The 18,537-nt window shown below is 38.2% G+C and overlaps 1 protein-coding gene and 1 long non-coding RNA gene across 14 annotated transcripts in view; one reads left to right on the top strand and one right to left on the bottom strand.

Annotated features, from left to right (window-relative positions):
* Nucleotides 1-6: 6 nt before the first annotated feature.
* On the top strand, nucleotides 7-6,563 carry LOC137858928 (uncharacterized). The gene is made up of 2 exons (XR_011098079.1): nucleotides 7-114; nucleotides 336-6,563. It is a non-coding gene; the product is annotated as an uncharacterized lncRNA (long non-coding RNA).
* Nucleotides 6,544-18,537, bottom strand: part of R3HDM1 (R3H domain containing 1) — a 49,975-nt gene continuing 37,981 nt past the window's right edge. For 10 of the 13 annotated variants that reach the window (XM_068687339.1, XM_068687340.1, XM_068687345.1 and 7 more), the window contains 9 exons: nucleotides 17,405-17,559; nucleotides 16,705-16,853; nucleotides 15,086-15,189; nucleotides 14,343-14,510; nucleotides 11,140-11,309; nucleotides 10,765-10,915; nucleotides 9,259-9,341; nucleotides 8,376-8,460; nucleotides 6,544-7,455 (listed from right to left, as the gene is read on the bottom strand). In XM_068687339.1, the coding sequence (XP_068543440.1) occupies nucleotides 7,094-7,455; nucleotides 8,376-8,460; nucleotides 9,259-9,341; nucleotides 10,765-10,915; nucleotides 11,140-11,309; nucleotides 14,343-14,510; nucleotides 15,086-15,189; nucleotides 16,705-16,853; nucleotides 17,405-17,559 (1,427 nt within the window). In that variant the 3' untranslated portion in view covers nucleotides 6,544-7,093. The remainder of the gene's footprint in view (nucleotides 7,456-8,375; nucleotides 8,461-9,258; nucleotides 9,342-10,764; nucleotides 10,916-11,139; nucleotides 11,310-14,342; nucleotides 14,511-15,085; nucleotides 15,190-16,704; nucleotides 16,854-17,404; nucleotides 17,560-18,537) is intronic. The other 3 variants (XM_068687347.1, XM_068687349.1, XM_068687351.1) reach the window with 1 other exon arrangement.

Here is an 18,537-nt window from a genome sequence, read left to right as displayed (position 1 = left end):
CGGGAGGGGGGGGAGGGAGCGCGGGAGGACCATGAGGGGAAAGTGGGGGAACTGCGCGCTGTGTGAGTGATGGGGCCGCAGGGAACAGCCCCAGGGTGCGCCAGGGAGGCTCAGGTTGGAAATGAGGAGACATTTCTCCTCAGAAAGCAGCCAGGCGCTGGGACGGGTTGCCCAGGGAGGGGGGGTCACCGCCCCTCGGGGTGCTGGAGGAGGGGCTGGGGCTGGCGCCTGGGGACAGGGTTAGGGGGAGGTGGGGGTGGTGGTAGCAATGCAAACAATACGCATTTTTTAGAGATGACTTTTTGTTCATCCCTGTTATGCATCTTCATGTAAAGGCAGAGGTTAGGGTGTAACGTGTACAAGCATCCTGAGCCCGATGCAGACATGTGATACGTTGCTGTACTCATCCTCATGGCGTTCCCGGCAGCTGCAGTTTGCATTAATCACCCACCCTGCGTTTGGAACCTCCAGTTAGAAGCTGAGTTGCACAAGAAGGGTAAGAGGTGCTGAACACCACTCGTTTGGGAAATTGTTTTGCAAACATGATTCTCAAAAATTTTTATACCACTTCAAGAAAGGAATTTTGTTTAAACATAAAAGTGAAAGGCTTACTAATGACTGGATAGGTGACTTTCGTGAGAGCGGACAATCTTTACATCTTGAAGAAGTATTAGAATTTTCAAATAATTAAAATGTAACAAGTATAATTCTCTAACCGTGGGGCCATTGAGTTGCTGCAGTTGCACGTGTCTCTGCAGGTATAACTAATTAATCTGAGAGCCCCTTGAGCAGGTGTCCCTGAGGAGCAGCAGAACGCTCCATGCATAGGGAGCATTTGTAGTGCAGGGCAGAGGGATGGAGTTGGGCGGGTTGCACTACCTCAGACACTAAGTGGGGACAAATAAGAACCCTAAAGGAAAAAAATGCCACATGTGGACTAGGGAACCTTCCTGAGCCTTTCTTTAAAGTGATTTGGAAAGGCTTCTCTCACATCCAGCCTGCTTCCCAAATCACTTGTAATGGCAACATTGCGTAATGCGTGAGGTAGCTTCACAGTCCACCTCCAGAGCATTTGGTATTGCAAGTCTGAAACTTTTCAGAACATACTGATCCAAATTTGATGGAAATCACATCTGTTGCTCTTGGGGAAACTTCAGCTAGTTTAAGATAAAATACACAAAGCTTGAATTTGGCAATCAGTATGGGAAACAATGCAAGAGACTCATTTACATTTTAAGAGATTGGTGAATCACGACCCCCTCAAAAAAAAACACAACACCAAGCAATAAATAGCAGCAACAACAACAGAACAACACTGCAGATTGACTTTGTACAGGAAAATATTTTTATTAGTGAATTATTTTTAATTGCACTGTCACTTGATGCTAATCAGTGGTTCATTAACAGTTCAAAGTATCAATTTAAGCGAGGTTAAAAGGCAAATAATTTGACTAAACAAGACAAGCTGTGGTGCACTTCCTCGTATCTATAAACCAATACTGGAGGCTATCATAGCACGCTTAATGGTGCTATTTCTTAGAGTAACTAATTTGGAAACCATCAGAAGGGCAAGGCTGTGCTGCATACCCATCTCCCTAACTAATCTTATAACTAGTGCAAAAAAGTTACAAGTTAGGTGTTAGAAAGAAGGAGAATGCCAGTGTCCCCATTTCAAGTTCTGTCTGAGGTCCTATGTAAATTGTGCATGATGTGCATTAGTCCATTTTTATAAATAGATATGTATAGATTTTCTTTAAGTTAGCTGTCAAGTGATTTTAGGAAAACGAATGTAGCAGATCGTTTAGGGTTGAAACCAGTGCATGCTGCAGCCATCTTCTAGCACTTCTACCTCTGCTGCGCCTATGTCTGAGAGGTTTCACTGCTGTCAGCACGGTTTATCATCATAACTTAGTCTAACTCTGATTTGCAGTTAACTGGGGCATGGGATCTGAATTAAGAATAAACTTCACTGTTAAAAATTATACACAGCAGCACAGTTTATTTTTATATTTTTAACCAGTTTTAAAAGCAAACAAGTGTCAGCAACATACAGGTTTTCCTACAGAGCTCTTTGGTTTACAGCACTAGTCTTATCTGACATTCAAATTTCTCTTCAGAAGTGCAGAAACAGTTCATTACAGTTGCATGCAGCCCATATGATGACTAGGTTTGTCTGCTTTAACAGTAAGACTGAAAATTAACATTAAAAAAGCAGCAAATGGTAAAGTCTTTGTGCCCTGTACCAATTTTTAATGCTTCTTAATCATCTCTTAAGTAAGACCCGCTTTCAACCTGAAAAATTTTGACAATCTGGTAGCATTGCAAAGCAGTCAAGTAGTTACAAGCAGGATAAAAAATAAACCTTGCTAACAAGGGGCTGCCAGACAGGTCCCAACTCCAGCCCTACAAGCCTAAACACAGAAGGTAGACATTGAACCAAAGGGAGGCTCGTACGTGTTACGGTAACAACACAACTGCATCATTTTCAAGGCAACCAAGAGACTTCCTCATTTACATTGGACCTTACATCTAAAATTTTCAGCTGTGAATAGTGACTTTGCTCTTCGGTTCCAGAATAAGATAGCTTAAAGAGACTTAATGTTCAGGTTTTGGAAACTGGACCCTTTTAAGTGTTCTCAACTACACACGGGAATTAAGACTTCCAAAATGAAGTCACATTAACATTGTGCACTGTTTTTATGCTTATTGACATCACTAACCAGAAATACCCAAACCCAAAACACTTTAAATGTGAGCAGAACCAACACTTTGAATAGAGGTACCCCATCAGTGATGTTATAAGAGATAGCACAAGACTGGACTGTAGAAGAACCGAAGGGATTGAAGGCTGTCCTTTTTGAGCTACGATAATTTGTCATGACCCTTGGCATAAAAGCGGTTTGATCAATTTCCGCTAAAGCTTCATGCAAGTGTTCCTTGCCTCAGGGCTAAATACATGAAATTGCAGCCCATGCCACTTTTTTTTTTTTTAGGGAAAAAGAAATTCATGGAGCCAAATTAGATCTTCATAGAAGTTAGTTGCTATTTTGATTCCCTTTCAGACATCCAAACAAGCTACTACAGGATCAACTCAAAACAACATGCTGGATGTGCAGTTTTAAGGCACAAATGAGTGTGAAAGCATGAGAACGTGACTTTATTCTACCTTCAGAGGGAAAGGGCTTGCATTACTGGATAGGAAAAGGGTATAGAGCAGTTTGACTAATACAGGACAACAAAACTGGTTTTGCTGGGAAAGGCAAGCTGCGTATCAAAGTGCCTTATTCAATACTAAATGATTCTTCTCATGCTTCAACAGAACTAAACTCCCATCTCTGTGCCACCGTCCTCATCTGGACCTTTAAATGTAATGGATGGGCTTCTGAGATCAGGGACAGTCACAGGTAGGAGCACCCAAGTTCTGTAGTCTTCAGTTGCCAGTACACAACAATGCTGAAGTCCTTTCTTTGTAGATGATGTTCCACTACTTTTTACAGTCATCTTCTACACGTGTGAGCAAAAGAAAAGACTTTCAGATTAAAATGGGTTAGATTTGCTCAGGGTAAGATTTGTTTCAGGTAAGGTGCAGCGTACTGATGTTTAACTTTATACCACTCCAGACTTAATGAAACGCGAAGCACACAAGGGCAGTTTGGCAGCTCTGCAGTGCTGTGAGGAAATCTTCCTGAGTCCAACCTCATGCCCATTGTTTTTTCACTGTTTCTAAAGGATGGGGTTTGCTTGTTTTCTTGATTTTAAGCAATCATTTTCGTTGTACTATCACAAATAACATTGAATCTGTCCACAGTTCAGGGATACAGTAGTGTTACTGCATTAATAAAAGCTTACTCGAGTAGTAGCCTTACCACCAGGTAATAGCCAGATGAGCTTGTGTTTTCTGGTTATTCTTCCAGTGCTTTTTCCTCACCTTCAACAGTTAAGACATGCTCACAGACAAATAAAAAGCCTTAAACCACTGCAACAGTTCGAGTCCCTGTTTAATTCTGTTGGCTGTTACTTACTTTTAAAATAGCTTCACTGTGGAATGACAGGAAGCTCAAATAGGCTGGTTCTGGATTAGCTGAGCACACTTGAGAAAGCGAGTTTTATATATAGCGTCTATTTCAAGCCATGAAGTACAGTCATTTGCTTTGTAGAACGTGATCCAAACCCATGGAATAAACCTAGTTTCAGGGGTTTTGTGCAGTCCCTAGACTTGGGTGTTTTAGGGAACCAGAAGGGGCAGAAGTGTAAAAGCCAGGAGAGTGGGGCTGGTCTTGGTTCAACAAGTTTGAGAGCCGATGTCTGATGAACCCTGGCCAGTTACTAGAGACAGTATGAAATGGCACAACAGCTGGAATGAACAAAAGACTGTAAAGTGGAAATATGTTAGTTTGTGCCCATTTTAGACATCAGAGACCTTTATAATTAATAGGACTTCAGGGGTGTTAATCAATCAAGTACACATCAGCATACCCAGATCAAAAACTTTAATGGCCCCTACTTAACAGGAAAGAAAGCATGCCCAGAAAGGGGAAACTGTCTGTAGATAAGAGTCATTCAGGATTAGAATAAAACTGACTTACTAAATGCTTTTTTTCTTCTGGAGGAACTTTCACTCAAATTTACAACATACTTGTTAAGAAATATTGGCTGAGACTTGTTCCTCTCCTCATTTTGTTTGCCTCGCTCACGTTCTCCATGCTTACCTCTCTCCTCTTTGTTTTCTTCTCTTTGGTTATTATGGGGAAAGTTTATTAAACGAAGCAAGTCATGCAGCATCCTTTGGAAATACCTAGATTTAATGTTATGCTTAGCTCTGGTCTTAGGTCATTCAGAATAGATGAAAAGTCTCCGTTATACATTCCTCTTCTACATTTATGGAACAATGTCCTGGAAATGTTTAGCCACAGGAAGCAGCTGCCTTTCTGTGTTTCAACACCCGTCAGTACAGACATTTAATTTGTTAACTACTTTCACGGGAGTAAAACAGTAATCTTGAGCCAGTGCTGGAGAATTGACAAGAAGCAGTGATGTAGCCTGTGCAATGATTGTTACCACCTCTGGGCTGCTGAGAGGAGTGGAATATTGTAATCCGCGTAACTTGGGGGTGATAGAGGCACTGAGTGCTACAGCACTCCCACCTCAGGAGGAAGAAATACATCCTCTCAGGCATGACTCTTCATTCAAGTAGTAACAAATGAACTTGAATGCCAAGAAACATCCATCCTTTTAGTGAAACGGACTTAGCAAAGTGGATCTGCTTATCTGTTGCTAAGTAAATCTGTCTTTTGGCTAAGGGCTTGAAGTTGAACATTTTCCCTCTACTTCAGGAGAACATCCAAGCGTAAGTGTACCCTCAGCCATGTAAATACCTGTCACTACGGCATTTTGCAGGGTCAAGTCCCACATGCCTCATTCGTTAGGCTGCATCATTCCCAAACTAATCAAAAATACGTAGAAGAAAATTGATCTATCACATGAATGATTTGAGCATGCACAGGACTGCTACTACCACTTAACAACCAAATGTAAACATGTGAAGTGGTAGAATTTTCAAAACAAGGTGAAAATTAATGCCTCTAAATTCTTTCCCTCTGTAAAATATATTTTTATAATATAACATTTACCTCAAGTTTCCACTTATGGAAATTACAAATGAATGTTTTACAGAACTACAGCTGTAAATGAAGGGAACAAGTTATTACTCGTCTATGCAGCAAGTCAGTGCCCATGCTAAGAATAATAAAAAACAAAAACAGGAGCAGCACCTCATGGTCCCTGATCAATTTCTTCCTAGTTTTACTTATATAGGGAAACACTTAAAAAAAAAATAAATAAAAAAATGGAGGCTGACATAAATAAATGCTTCAAGAAGAGGAACAGAGAGAGCAGTTCTTTGAGAAATTCTAGTGTTTATGTTATTAACAAGTTATTTTCTCACATTAAAGGATCCAAACCATCAATGCATTCATCCAGGTTTCAGAAGAATCCTAGAAGTTTAAACAAGTGCACTGAAAAAGTTTGTTTGTAAACATTTATTTTCTTGAACTGAAAAAGGCTTGCATCAGCACACATTGTACAGCCTTGCAAATTACACAAATTGAAAAAAAAAATGTTTCATTTTTATGTGCAATTAATCTTTAATGTCCAGTGAGCATCTGCAAATGATGAAAACTTAAACCATTAAAAAGGTTTCCAGCACTTATCAAATACAATTATCTTAGCGTGAAAAGGAAGAGAAAGAGATTCATACTGGTGGGAACACAATTAAAGTGCAAACATTTTGTCACTTGTGAAGACAATTTAGTTTCTTCACCTTTTTGCTAAAAAGAAATATTAAAATGTGATTCAGTGAACATTCTTTGTAATCTATTCATATTCCCCCTTAAATACTTATTAAACTTGTTGGATCAGAAGCAAATCCTTCAAGGTTACAACCAACTTGTGATTTCTTTTGACATTGCTTGAATGAATCTCAAAAGAAAACCACCATCTAAGGAGTTAGCTAGTTACTAAAATTATATTTTTTTCCTTTAAAAAAAACAAAACAAAACAAACAACAACAACAAAAAAAAAAACACAAGGGGAAAGGAACAGGTTAATTTGAAGATTTGGGGTACTTTGCTAGAAAATGAGAGTAATTCCTTGGACATGGTTCTCTTTTCCCCTCCACCAATCCTCAGGCTCCTGCTTTGGAATGGACAGCTGCGTGCTGGCTGTGAAAAGGGATTATAAAATACAAATCTGGACGTGGGATTTTATGAATGTCTGCTGTACAATAGAACTTTGGATCTGATACAAGAATTCAAAAATATAAAACAAAACTATTATAAAAGTAGGGGGCATCTCAGCGGCATTCCTTATAGAAAGCTGCCTTTTCTCAAAGGTGATTCCTTGCTATTGTCTGGGATCAACTCTTTATTTTTTTTCTTCATCTCGCTGGATCACTGGGTTATTCTTCAATGGTTAATGTCACATGACAAAACATCCCAGGAGTCTCTCTAAAGAGAGCAGAAACCCCGTAACATCAAGCCAATTGAGGAGAGGAGGACATGAAGTAGTAAAGGCTGAGTGTCCACCGATGGAACTGCTACTGAGAACTAGCCCTTTCCAGAATGTGAAAGTCGTAGTGCTTCTTGCTTGTTCTCAGCCTGAACTTGTTCACTGAGGTACTATTTTGTTTCTTCAATGCATTCTGAGCAGCTGACATCGTAGGGAACGTAGCTAGAACCGTGTACGTGGAGGCCAAGTCACTGGGTTTGGATGGCTCAGTGTTCACATTGCTATCCCCGCTGCCACAGTAACGACGGTGCTGCTGCGTCTGCAGACACTGCGAATCCCTTAGCCACCGAATCTTGGCACCAACTTTTAAAAGTTCTCCGAATAGTTTCTCTGCTTCCATACGAGTTATGCCTTCCGGCAGTTCAGTTATTTCTAGAACTTTTCCCACAACTGAAACAAGAAAAAGATGGAATCAAAATCGGTGGTTGTACTGAAATGTACATCATACAGCGGAAAGTGAGTTATTTCATCTCACATCTCCAACTGCCTGATGCCATGAAACTTGAGGGGCATTCTGCTGTCACAGAAAAGCTGAGGATACAAAGAGGCCCCTCAGAAGAGTGGGGCAGGGAATCCACACCAAATTTTGCAGTAGATTTGAACACTCACTCTACCACCTGACACTCTTCACACATCACTGTGCTAAATAGCTAGTCTCTCTGCTTTCAGAATCTTCTCCAGAAAATGGTTAGAAAGAACTGATTTATCAGTAATTTTCTGCAAAGAGCTGATGGTAGGTAACACTTGCAACACAAGTAATTTCCAGTAAAGATGGGAGAACAGCTGATGTCAGGTTTTATTTGATGACATCTTTACCAACTCCGAAGACCCAACCTGCAGATCTCCTAGCGTGTTCTCAAAATTCATGGATTTATTTTTATTAGAAGGAAAAAACTAAGTATTAACTTTTTTCTGGTTTAGGTATGATTTTGCATTTCACAGAAGTAAGAGGAAGCAGGGGTACACGTTTACTATAATATTATGGGAGAAGGGTTTTGTACTTGTCTTGAATCCAGTAAACTTGCTTTTCCTTTTAGTACTGTCCAGTCCTGGTCTTCTCTAGTCTTTTCTCCAGCTTTCAAAACTACGCTTTTCTCATTCCTCTCCCTCCCTCTCTCTCTCTCATTATCTTTCCTCTCTCTCCTAATCAAGTCTTCTGTCCATCTTTGTTTCCACGGTTTGCCATGCCCATTTCTGCCCAGTTACATTTCATTCTGGCCCTTTTCTCACCTGTGCTTTTCTCATTACATCCCTAGCCTGTCACCACAATTTATTCTGCTGGAGGACTGTGTCAGTCAGCAATTCTATACCTGGTTCTCCCGCACCAAGATCTGTTGAAGCAGCCTTCTTTGCTGGTTTCTTCCCCCTGTTTCCGTGTCTGTTTCCAGGCTGACACTGGAGAGATGGATATAAATGATGTACCTTAATGACAGCGCATCAGTAATTTGAAATATCTGGGTTAGCTCAGTGAAAAATGATGCAGAAGAATGTCTGAAAAGTAACCTGTGCTACTGCGGTATAGAAAAGATTTCCATGTCTGATTTTAGTCATGGAGTTTAGCAATCCTGCAGTCAGGGGCATTCAATCCTTCAGAAGAAAGGAAGCAAATGACGAAAAATCACCTCAACCCTTCTTGGAAAAAAAATCCATCCCCGCCCCCAAACCCAACACACCTTCTGGCTGATCTCAGGTAGAACTGAGCAAGGGAGAGGGTCTGTGTCTGTCCCAGAAATTAAATAGATGGCAAGACTTGTGAGCTTTGCCAACTCTTAATATTTTGGCTTTCTTGTAAGAAACAAAGACACCCTTTGCTTAGAAAGACCCGTATGTATTTTCTATTTTTAAAAAACTTATTCAAATAAAACAATAATTTACAGAAACAGTCTCTCTCCAATTTTTTGAACTGCTGGCAAACTGCCTCCAAAAGAATCTATATTCTACACTGGGCTTCTATCTTTTGTAGGTTGGAATTTCGGTTCAAAAGAAAAGCTACATTTCATGATGCTTCTCTATATTTTTGCAACAGGAACAATGGGAAGTATCAACACAGAATAAAAACAGTTATTGGAAAGCACGTGCTTTCCAATCAGTTACTTTTCTAATGCAATGATATATTCTCCTGTTCATGGTTATTATAACTGTAGTCCTGAACTGTTTTCTTCAGTGTTTCCAGGAGAGTGTTGTCTTTAATACCTGTTGGCTTGCTACTTGTCCACGTAACAAAGATGGTGGATTGTATTGCAGGGGCTGGCCGAGCAATGGGTATCTGGCATCTCCTTAAAGAGAAAGGTAATTAGAAAGCTTTTTTTTTTCTGTAATATAAAAACTCTCTCCAAATTCTCTTACACCAAAGAGAAATCAGAATGACTGCACAAAGCAGTGTATTTGGCTAAGCTAAGAAAATAAGATTTGGCAGTTAAGTAAATGCATATAAGTAAGTCTTACTGATCACAAGGTGGAAGGCTACAAGCCTAAGGCTCTCTTGTATTTCAGAGTTCCACGGAAAAATGTACTATTTTTTTTCCCCTTCAAAGCAGTCTTCTCTAAATCCTGTCACATCAAAATGAGCTTAATGAGGCTGCTCTCAGTGTAACAGTTTAACCATTTCCATGGTAATATCCCTATATTCCTGGTAATCTAGTGCCAGGTACATCTGTATATCCTTTTTGCGCCAAGGAGCCACAAGATCAGTGAACATAAATTTTTAATAAGTCACAGAAGATTAAGAAAGTTGAGGGACACGATTTACAACAGGCAACCTGGATTTTTTTTTTTTTTTTTTTACAAGAGGAATGGAACACAAAGCAATAGTGTAAAGATCATGCAGAAGGTAAGACAAAGGCAAACAAAGGAAAATAAGGTCTTCTCTATCAGTAAGGAAGACCTAACAGATTTTTCTCTAAGTTTTGTTTTACTTTAACGCAGTTTTTCTATAAAGTAAGACCCACTGATTTCAAGTTTGGCAACTGCAGATGTCCAAACATAATGGGCATCCTTGGTCACTGACACAGGATTTATCATTTGTTTTTCCAATTTTTATCACATCTCAGTGAAAATTCCCTATTTTCTGTTTTACTATAACATGGCAGCAGAGGAATGAATGAAATTATTCTACAAGGATTTTTCTTCTATCATGCTAGTTTTTCTAAAAGGGATGAAGAATTCGCACTTAGGCAGTGGTTTGATTCAGTGCATCATCAATGAGTAAATGAGTTTGGTAGAACATTTATCTTAATGTGACATTTCTGTGTCCTTTTCTCCAAAAGATACCATTACCACCCAATGTGTTAAGGTCAGCTTGTCCCACATGATTTATCTTTGTAGCTCTAAAATTATGCCTTTTGTAAATAGATGTAGAGTTCTTGATTTATGGTTAAAACTTGAAACTAAATTATATCAAACATTGTATTAATATTTTCAATTCTACAGTGGGCAATTTCTCATGAGAGAAAGCTAGTGAGTTAAAGAAGGCCCAACAACGAAAGATCGAGGCGTTTGAGAATATGGGGAATGATACCAGTGCAGAGTGATAAGGCCAAATTGTACATGATGCAAGGTGGGCAGTTTTGATGATCCTGCTTCAGCAGCAAGACTACTCAAGTGAGCCACAGTTTGTCACAAAATCCTTATATAGCTTGTATTTTAAAACATTTATTGAAAATAAAACCACAGAAATATTTTAGTTAACTAAAAATATACCTTGTCCAGGGACGAAAGGTCTAGAAAACTGGGGCACAATAGAAAGAGGTGTTAATGTGGGACGGATGTTCTTCATGTTTGATAGCTGAGCTGGTGCTGGTGATTGGGCCGGTGAGGTGACGGGACTACCTACTTGAGGACTATGCTGCAACTGGATAAACAAGTTAGTGTTTTAGAAAGTATCTAGGTGAGCAATGACATCTACAGCATTCAAACGCTGGAAGCAAAATTAAAATTGGTATATTAAATACCATCAGAACAGATTTCATTCCCCAAAAGCACTTTTGGGGAGAAAGAAAACCAACACAAAATGACATGCAAAGGTGCAATTTATGCAAATAAGTCATGCTGGAAAATAAATCAAAAAGCTCATACCTGTGCAGCACTGTCTAAAGTGCTAAGTTCTGCGGACTTCTGCCCCCTTTGATGATCACAGTAGTATTTATTCTGTTTCCACTGTGGAGGTGAATGGTTCCGAGGCTGAGGATTGTTAGGTATATTTAGCTGCATCATTACTACTCCTCCACCTGGTGGTGCTGCTACTGCTGCAAGACAAGAAATTGGTAGAATACAGTTAGCTTATCATATATTTAAATTTTTATTTTACAAGAAAAAATGTGAAAAAAGAGAAATAGCATAATGGATATCTTGCTAAATAAGCTGCTCAATTACAGAAAACTAGGACAAGTATCTTCTGAACAATTATATTTCCACTATCAGATAAACGTGCACTAGACTAACTTGAGAAGGCTTCCCAGAACTATAAAAGATAAATGGAACCAATGAAACTCATTATTGAGAATATTTTTGAAACAAATTCTATTTAATGGTAGTTGAAATTACTCAACATTCATTGCAGTTACTGTCAGAGTAATGCATTGAAGAACAATCCTATCAAGAAAAATATACATCATTTAAAAACAGTTTACCTAGTTAGTTTACAACATACGCCAGATGTTTTATCTGATATTATACCATACATTAGAAAGACCTAATTAATCTTCAGTCCGAGGCAAAATTACCCTCATTTACAAATTTTACAATGGATTTTTACATAACTGAGATTGTTTTTCTGCGCAGAGACTGCAAGCTGATCCCCACATCCTGTACCACTTTGCCACTGTGGTAGCTACACAAACTCCAGTTAGAGAATGGCCAAACAGCTGATGCTGTTCCTTACAGTTTCGTGTAAGAGTTGTGATGAGAGGTTTCCAGAGAGAAAACTGGCCCTCCCCCTGTTGACCTGTCCCTTTCCCAGGTAATTTATATAATATCATGTTCACGTGAAAATGGTTGTTTTCGGTTTCCTTTTTTCCTCTACCCACTGCTTACATAATTTATTTGAAACAATGATTAAAATATGTGATTGAAACTGCATTTAATCATTCACCTATAAAGATGGGATCTACAATCTTCTCAACTCACCGCCTATGTTGTAGCATCAGTTAGGAACAGTAAGTCAGATATGGATTTTTTTTTAAATGCATTTTATATGTACTATTGTTTCTTTTTGGACCGTAGGGGCAGTGAAAACAATCTGACTCCTTTGAAATGCAAACCAAGTAACATAAAATAACAAATTCAATAATAAAACTATATTAGCTTTTCTAAACTGTATTCTGAAATACTTATTATACTGATTTTTATCAAAATAAAGTGATACAAGCAGTACTTTCGCATCTATATTCCATTTCCAATCTTTTTAATGGCAAAAACGTTCTACCCAGGTATTACAGACTTAGATGTAATCATCAGATTACCTCACCAATTTTAGTGGATATAAATTTGAGTGTTCCTGTAAGAGCCACATTGCGAATTGTTCTATTTTGTTGCATGGCAAAAGAAAACATACATCTACTTACAGGTATCTGCTACACAATCAGAACAACACACCCCACAACACTTTCCAAGTGGCCAAGCCATAAGCTTATGTAAACCCTATACATAAACCTGAGGTGTACCAAGCAAACATCTATGTACACACTGTTTTACACATGAGAAAACATTTCATTTTTATGCATATTTTAATATTTATATTATTTAATTTTTATGCATATATTTATAAACGTTAAAATGGTATATTTACATCTTACTGTCTTAAAATACTATATTTTATAGTATTCTGCAACACTTGGCATACAACTCTTTTGTCTCATCTCTGTTCAATAAGAATGCCCAACAAAAACACGCTTGTATTTCAGAATTATCAATAGCATCATTTCTAAAATGTGTCACAATCTGAAAATTCTACTTAAACTACAAAAAAATCCACCCTCCATAAATCCCCCAAATGCTGGTTCTTTCTACTTCTACAGCATTTCAGTAAGTGAAAACAAATGGAAATCTTTGCCTAAACAAGCATGCTTGAAATAAAGCGTCATCGAAAGCATAGCTGTTTGTAGACACTTCACTTCAATTATCAAAATGCATGAGAAGAAAAAACACAGAAGAAACCCCTGAAAAATCTCCCAGATTGGGAGTCTGGTCTTCTACAAATCTACCACTCAGCTGCTTGTCTGCATATGTCCTCACCTCAATCACCTTGAGGTATCATCTCAGTATCACTGTAGCTGGAGCGCATGCTTTTCTTTATTCACTCGGTACTTGTTCTCTGTCACAGAGGCTCTCCCCTTCCCCAAACTTGTATTAATCACAATTCAACAGCTTTGAATCAGGCCTTCAAAATGGCATAAAACCAAAACTACCAAGGTAAGGGTAGAACCAAGTAGGGCTAGACTGATTTTGGACATCCTGAAATGACAGTCTTCTAGAACTACATCCAAACAAATTTGAAGTGTTGAAGAACTGGAAACAAAACCAGAACTGCTGTGAACAGCTATCCTGCCACTTAACTGGATGTTACCTATTTACTAATAAACAGGCTCTAAAAGTATCTTATAAGTTTGTAAGAACCATCACATCTATACTGGAAACTAGGACACTGACCTAGTTGTTTAATCTATTACTTGCCTGAAAAATACTGAGATAGCAATATTTGAGATTACTCCCTTTTTTGCCAACCAAATCTCTCTGATGCATCAAACATCATCAGTGAAATAACGACAGTACCACTCACTATGATTGATCTATAACCTCTGGTTTGAAGGCTACTTTATACTCTTAACCTCCTGACCAGCCCAATTTTATGATAATTGTGTTTGGAAATTCAGAGGTTTTAAGTGTTTGGATGTTAATATTTACAAACATTTCATGCATAAGACAAGCTCTGTATCACTGGTGTTTTCACATGCCACTGAAGCTGCTATTTATATGCCTTTTAAAAATTACCTAAAAGACTGAAACACTCCAAACCTGATTTAAATGCTTCTGCTATGTGACAATCTTCTCTGTTGAAGAAGGCTGCCTCCAAGCTGCCCACATGAGGTTGGCTTTTGTTTCATTTCAGTTCAAAAGTTGTCATTTTTAATGTTACAATGATAGCAATTTAGACGAAGGATTAAGAAAAAAGTATTCATTCAAGTCACAACTGTTCTAGCAGGGAGCCATAAAATCAGTCTGACCATTTACAACAGATTTCTAGACAGAATGGTGTAGATGAAAATCCCAATAAAATATACCTTTTATTGGCTGCATGATGGAAAGACCAGTGGGTGAACTTTTACATGATGAGGGTGGAGACACTATGCTGTAGTGCACAATGGAAGCAGCCTGTTGCGGCTTTGACTTTGATGAAGGTGGCAATAATGTAGGAGGTGATGGCTTCTGACTTGAATGGTTGCTATAAACTATGAAAGCAGAAGCAGTAAATAAGGCTAACAGAAAAAAACAAACAGGAAAACAGAATGCACCACACAACTTATGAGTATTACATTTCCCCTTTCAACAGTAAAAAAAAAAAAGTGACTACTCGTCTCAGTCCAGACCCAGAATGATTACAATTTTTAGCCTCTTCTCAGGAACTCCAAAAATAAATAAATCAATCAGACCCACATAGCTCCCATAATTGAGGAAAAGATGAAAGTCATTTGGGTGAGAAAGCATTGTTCCCATGTCTGTCTCAATTCAAAAGCTGACTTGCAAGCCATTATGCCATACAGGACTAAATTCTAAGAAAGTAACTTGAGGGCTCTCAGTGATAAATTAAGATGTGAAGTTAATCTGCTTGCAATATAATTTTAAACATAGTATACAGAAGGAAATACAATACAATAGTTAATTCTAAATTAAACCCTTATGCAATCACCCAGCATAATAATTGTTAGAAACTTATAAGTCTTTCAAAAAAAAAAAACCAACAACACAAACCAACAAACAAAACCACAACACACACACACACAAAAACACACTTCAATCCTCCAACCTGCACATTGCTGTCCTTGAAGCTGCTGTGAGTTACATGGTGATGATGTTCTAGGAAACTGTATCTGCTCTGATCCAGGAGGCTGCAAATATCCTACTGATGAACTATAATAACAATAAAAAACAAACATGACTACCAGAGGTTTATGTCATGTATTTATTTAATCATAACCATTGTGTTTGCTGTCTACACAGACGGCAAGTTACTGGGGTATTGTTAACTTCAATCAGCAATATTCCCCGTTAACTTCAATCAGCAATATTCCCCGCTATTCCCCACCCAGGAATCTGCTTCTGAAGATGACAGAAGTTTCACAGCTCTTCCTTGGCCATAACTTACAGTCTGCATATATCAAAAACAGTACTAATTTAATATTTTGATGTACTACCTTTGTGCAAAGAGAACTGTATAGGTATAAAGATGCATAGAATATGGAAAAATGGCAATTCATTGTCTTAATTAACCGTAACTAGGTCTTGGTTAAATGGCCACCACAGAACCTGCCACAAGGATTTCAGATGCTTCAGTGCAGAGTAACACAGCCTAAACAGATGTCTGCAGGGGTTGCCTTACTGCGGCTTCACCAAATCAGAAAAACACCTGGTCATGGAAGAAGACTCAAGGAAAGAAACAGCCTTGCATTTGTAATACTTAAGAAAAGAACAAAGTTTATTTATGCCAGGTATTTTTCATGGCATTAAGGGCAAAAACAGGTAAGTAACAGATTCTATCGTAACAGTAACTGATCATTCTGCCAGAGGCAGAACATCAGGTTGGTGGACTATAAGCAGGATGTTGTCTACAGCATCTGGTACTTCAGTATAAAGTTGAAGTTTTCATCAACAGATGAACTGAATGTTCTGAGGGAATGAGAAATAAGTTTTTAAAACTCCAAACTGTGGAAAAAAGGAGGGACAATCTTTTTAAGCCTCCACTGGGAATCCATTTTCACCTGTAACTTCACATGAAAATTTTCCCATCCTTTGTCCCATGTGTCAAGTATATGATTTTAATTTAAAGATGCCATTGAAACAAACCAAACTCAGAAAGCAACCTGTTTCAGTTTTCAATCTGCGTGGGATGTATTGCCTCACACAGCTTCTCATCTGTCTAATGATTATAGTTCTCAGTGGTGACCCACAGGTTTGAGACTATTCAGTTCCTGCAGAACAGTATTCCACCTTCTCTGTTGAAATGTATTACGACCTATTACTGCAATAAAGGCAAGACGCTGTCCTTAGCTGCTAGTCTGCTTTGAATTCCAAACAGAAGTTACCCTGTTTGATAGAGATGGCCATTGTAAATGATGCAAGGGAATAAGCAATAAAACTGATTTACAAAACAAATCTGGGATTATGTCTACAGGTGAATTCACTGAGCCTCAAACATAACTACAGAAAAGGTTAAGAACCATTTGAGTACAAAGAACAAGAACTCAGATTAATTTAAGTAGACAAAGCCATGCAGCAGTGACACAAAAACTGAATTGCATAAGAGAAAAAAACAGCTAATAAAGTGTTTTTAAGTCTACCTTTAAAATATACATGCAGTAATGAAGCAGATCCTATCAGTTACTACAAGGCAATTAAACCTGGTTGCTGAGAAATCAAATAACCAACCTTAAGTTATTCTGTTGACCTGATGGAATGACACTGTAGTAAACTGGCATTCCTGTTGTGGGCAATCCTTGATTTGACTGACCGGGAATTATTACAGGCTGTTGATATGTCTGCTGGGGCACTGCCTGGGAACCTTGAGGCACCGAAACCTAAAATTGAGAACACGTTAAGACCTTCTTGTGCAGAAAATTTTTCCTTCTGCTTCTTGACCATCACCTACTTTAAGATTTTTTATCAAAAATTTTTTTTTAAACAAAACAAAGATCTACCAGAATTCTCTAAATCCAGAACACTAGTGATAACACGAGTTGAAATAACAGTGCTTTATAAAACAAAAGTTTTTACCTTCTTCCCTAAAAATGGATATTTTGCATCCAAGGGACTCCATAAATTAACAAAAGAATTTCTCTACAATAGTTAAGGAGTGGAGTGGGTGGAATTCTTACAAGCTTTTTCTTCCCTATCCTCTGAACCACAATTAATGCAGCACTTAGTATTCAAGAGGGATAAAATCTGTCAATTTGTGATAGGTCTGCTTCATGCTTCAATCATTTATTTATTTATTTTAAATCTCTCTCCTCCAAGTCACCTTTAAAATGTACTTGCAGCTTTCCTGCATTTACAAAGCAATGCACTTCAATAAAAAAGATCACTCAACAGTACAGAAGAGTGACTGGAAAGTTATGAGTAAATTACCCACCTGATACGATGGCACTGAAGGATATGGAACAATCACACCTTGAATTTGATTCCCAACATTGTTGTGTTGGCCACTGACTAGATTCTGATTCTGAGACTGCTGAACTCCAACTAACCCCTGGTAGTTTTGCTGCTGGTTAGGCAAAACTTGGTAACCTGAAATTATACATTTAAATATTACTTTGGAAGTACTGTCTAAATGTAAGACATTTTATACAGAGCTGCCTGTATGAAAAAGTATGTGTGGCATTTTCCAATGGCTTTTTACATCTGGCAACTTCTTAAGAGTTGAACTTACCATGCATATAAAAAGAAGCCCACATTAAAAAATCAACAGATTTCATTCATTTACAACCACCTGGCCCCACCATTAAATACCACACATACTGTCTGCAAGGCTGCACTCACATGCTTGCAATATTTCTTTGCACTCTACTGAGTTACATGCGTTGACACCTTGATTTGATTGGTGAAAGCTGAAAGCATTTGAAAAAAACATGCTAAATAATGTCAAAAACAATTCATTGTCTATTATTATAAACAAGGCTGTTTATAATACTTCAGCTTTGAAATTCTGGTTATGATAAATTCTGCTAGCATCTCAGGTGCCCCACGATGAAAGTATCTCACCTATGAGTCAAGGCTGAAGCACACTGTGCAATGCACTTGTGCAAGTCCTTTAAAAAACAATAACCAAAACCAAACTGATTTTTCATATTCACCCCACTGTAGTGCCTCCGCAACGCTTTATTACTGCTTAAGCTGGCACCCTTTGCTGTCTTTCAAAAATGTCCTAAATAAAAAAAATATAAATAAATAATGAAAAAAAGAAGAAAAAACAAGCATGAGTGCCAAACAGGAAATGGCACCTGAGCGTTTATTACGCTCCAGCCTTGTTCCCACTTTTTTTTAAGCATATAGTAGGTACCTGTTACAGGTAATGATCAAAACACATGCAGGACATGAGTTCTTTTTGTCCTATTCCATCATACAGGTTATGTGCTTAAATACTTACCACATCAGCAACAAAACCATAACTAACTGTGTTTCTGAGACTAGGCCAGTTACCACTGTAGAGTAAAAATCTGGGCTTGTCAGAAGGACCAATGGCAAGAGGAGTCCTGTATTACTTGG

The sequence above is a fragment of the Anas acuta genome, chromosome 6, assembly GCF_963932015.1.
Source record: "Anas acuta chromosome 6, bAnaAcu1.1, whole genome shotgun sequence".
NCBI lineage: Eukaryota > Metazoa > Chordata > Aves > Anseriformes > Anatidae > Anas > Anas acuta.
Note: the sequence above shows the minus strand (reverse complement) of the source record. Positions and strands in the feature narration are given on the sequence as shown.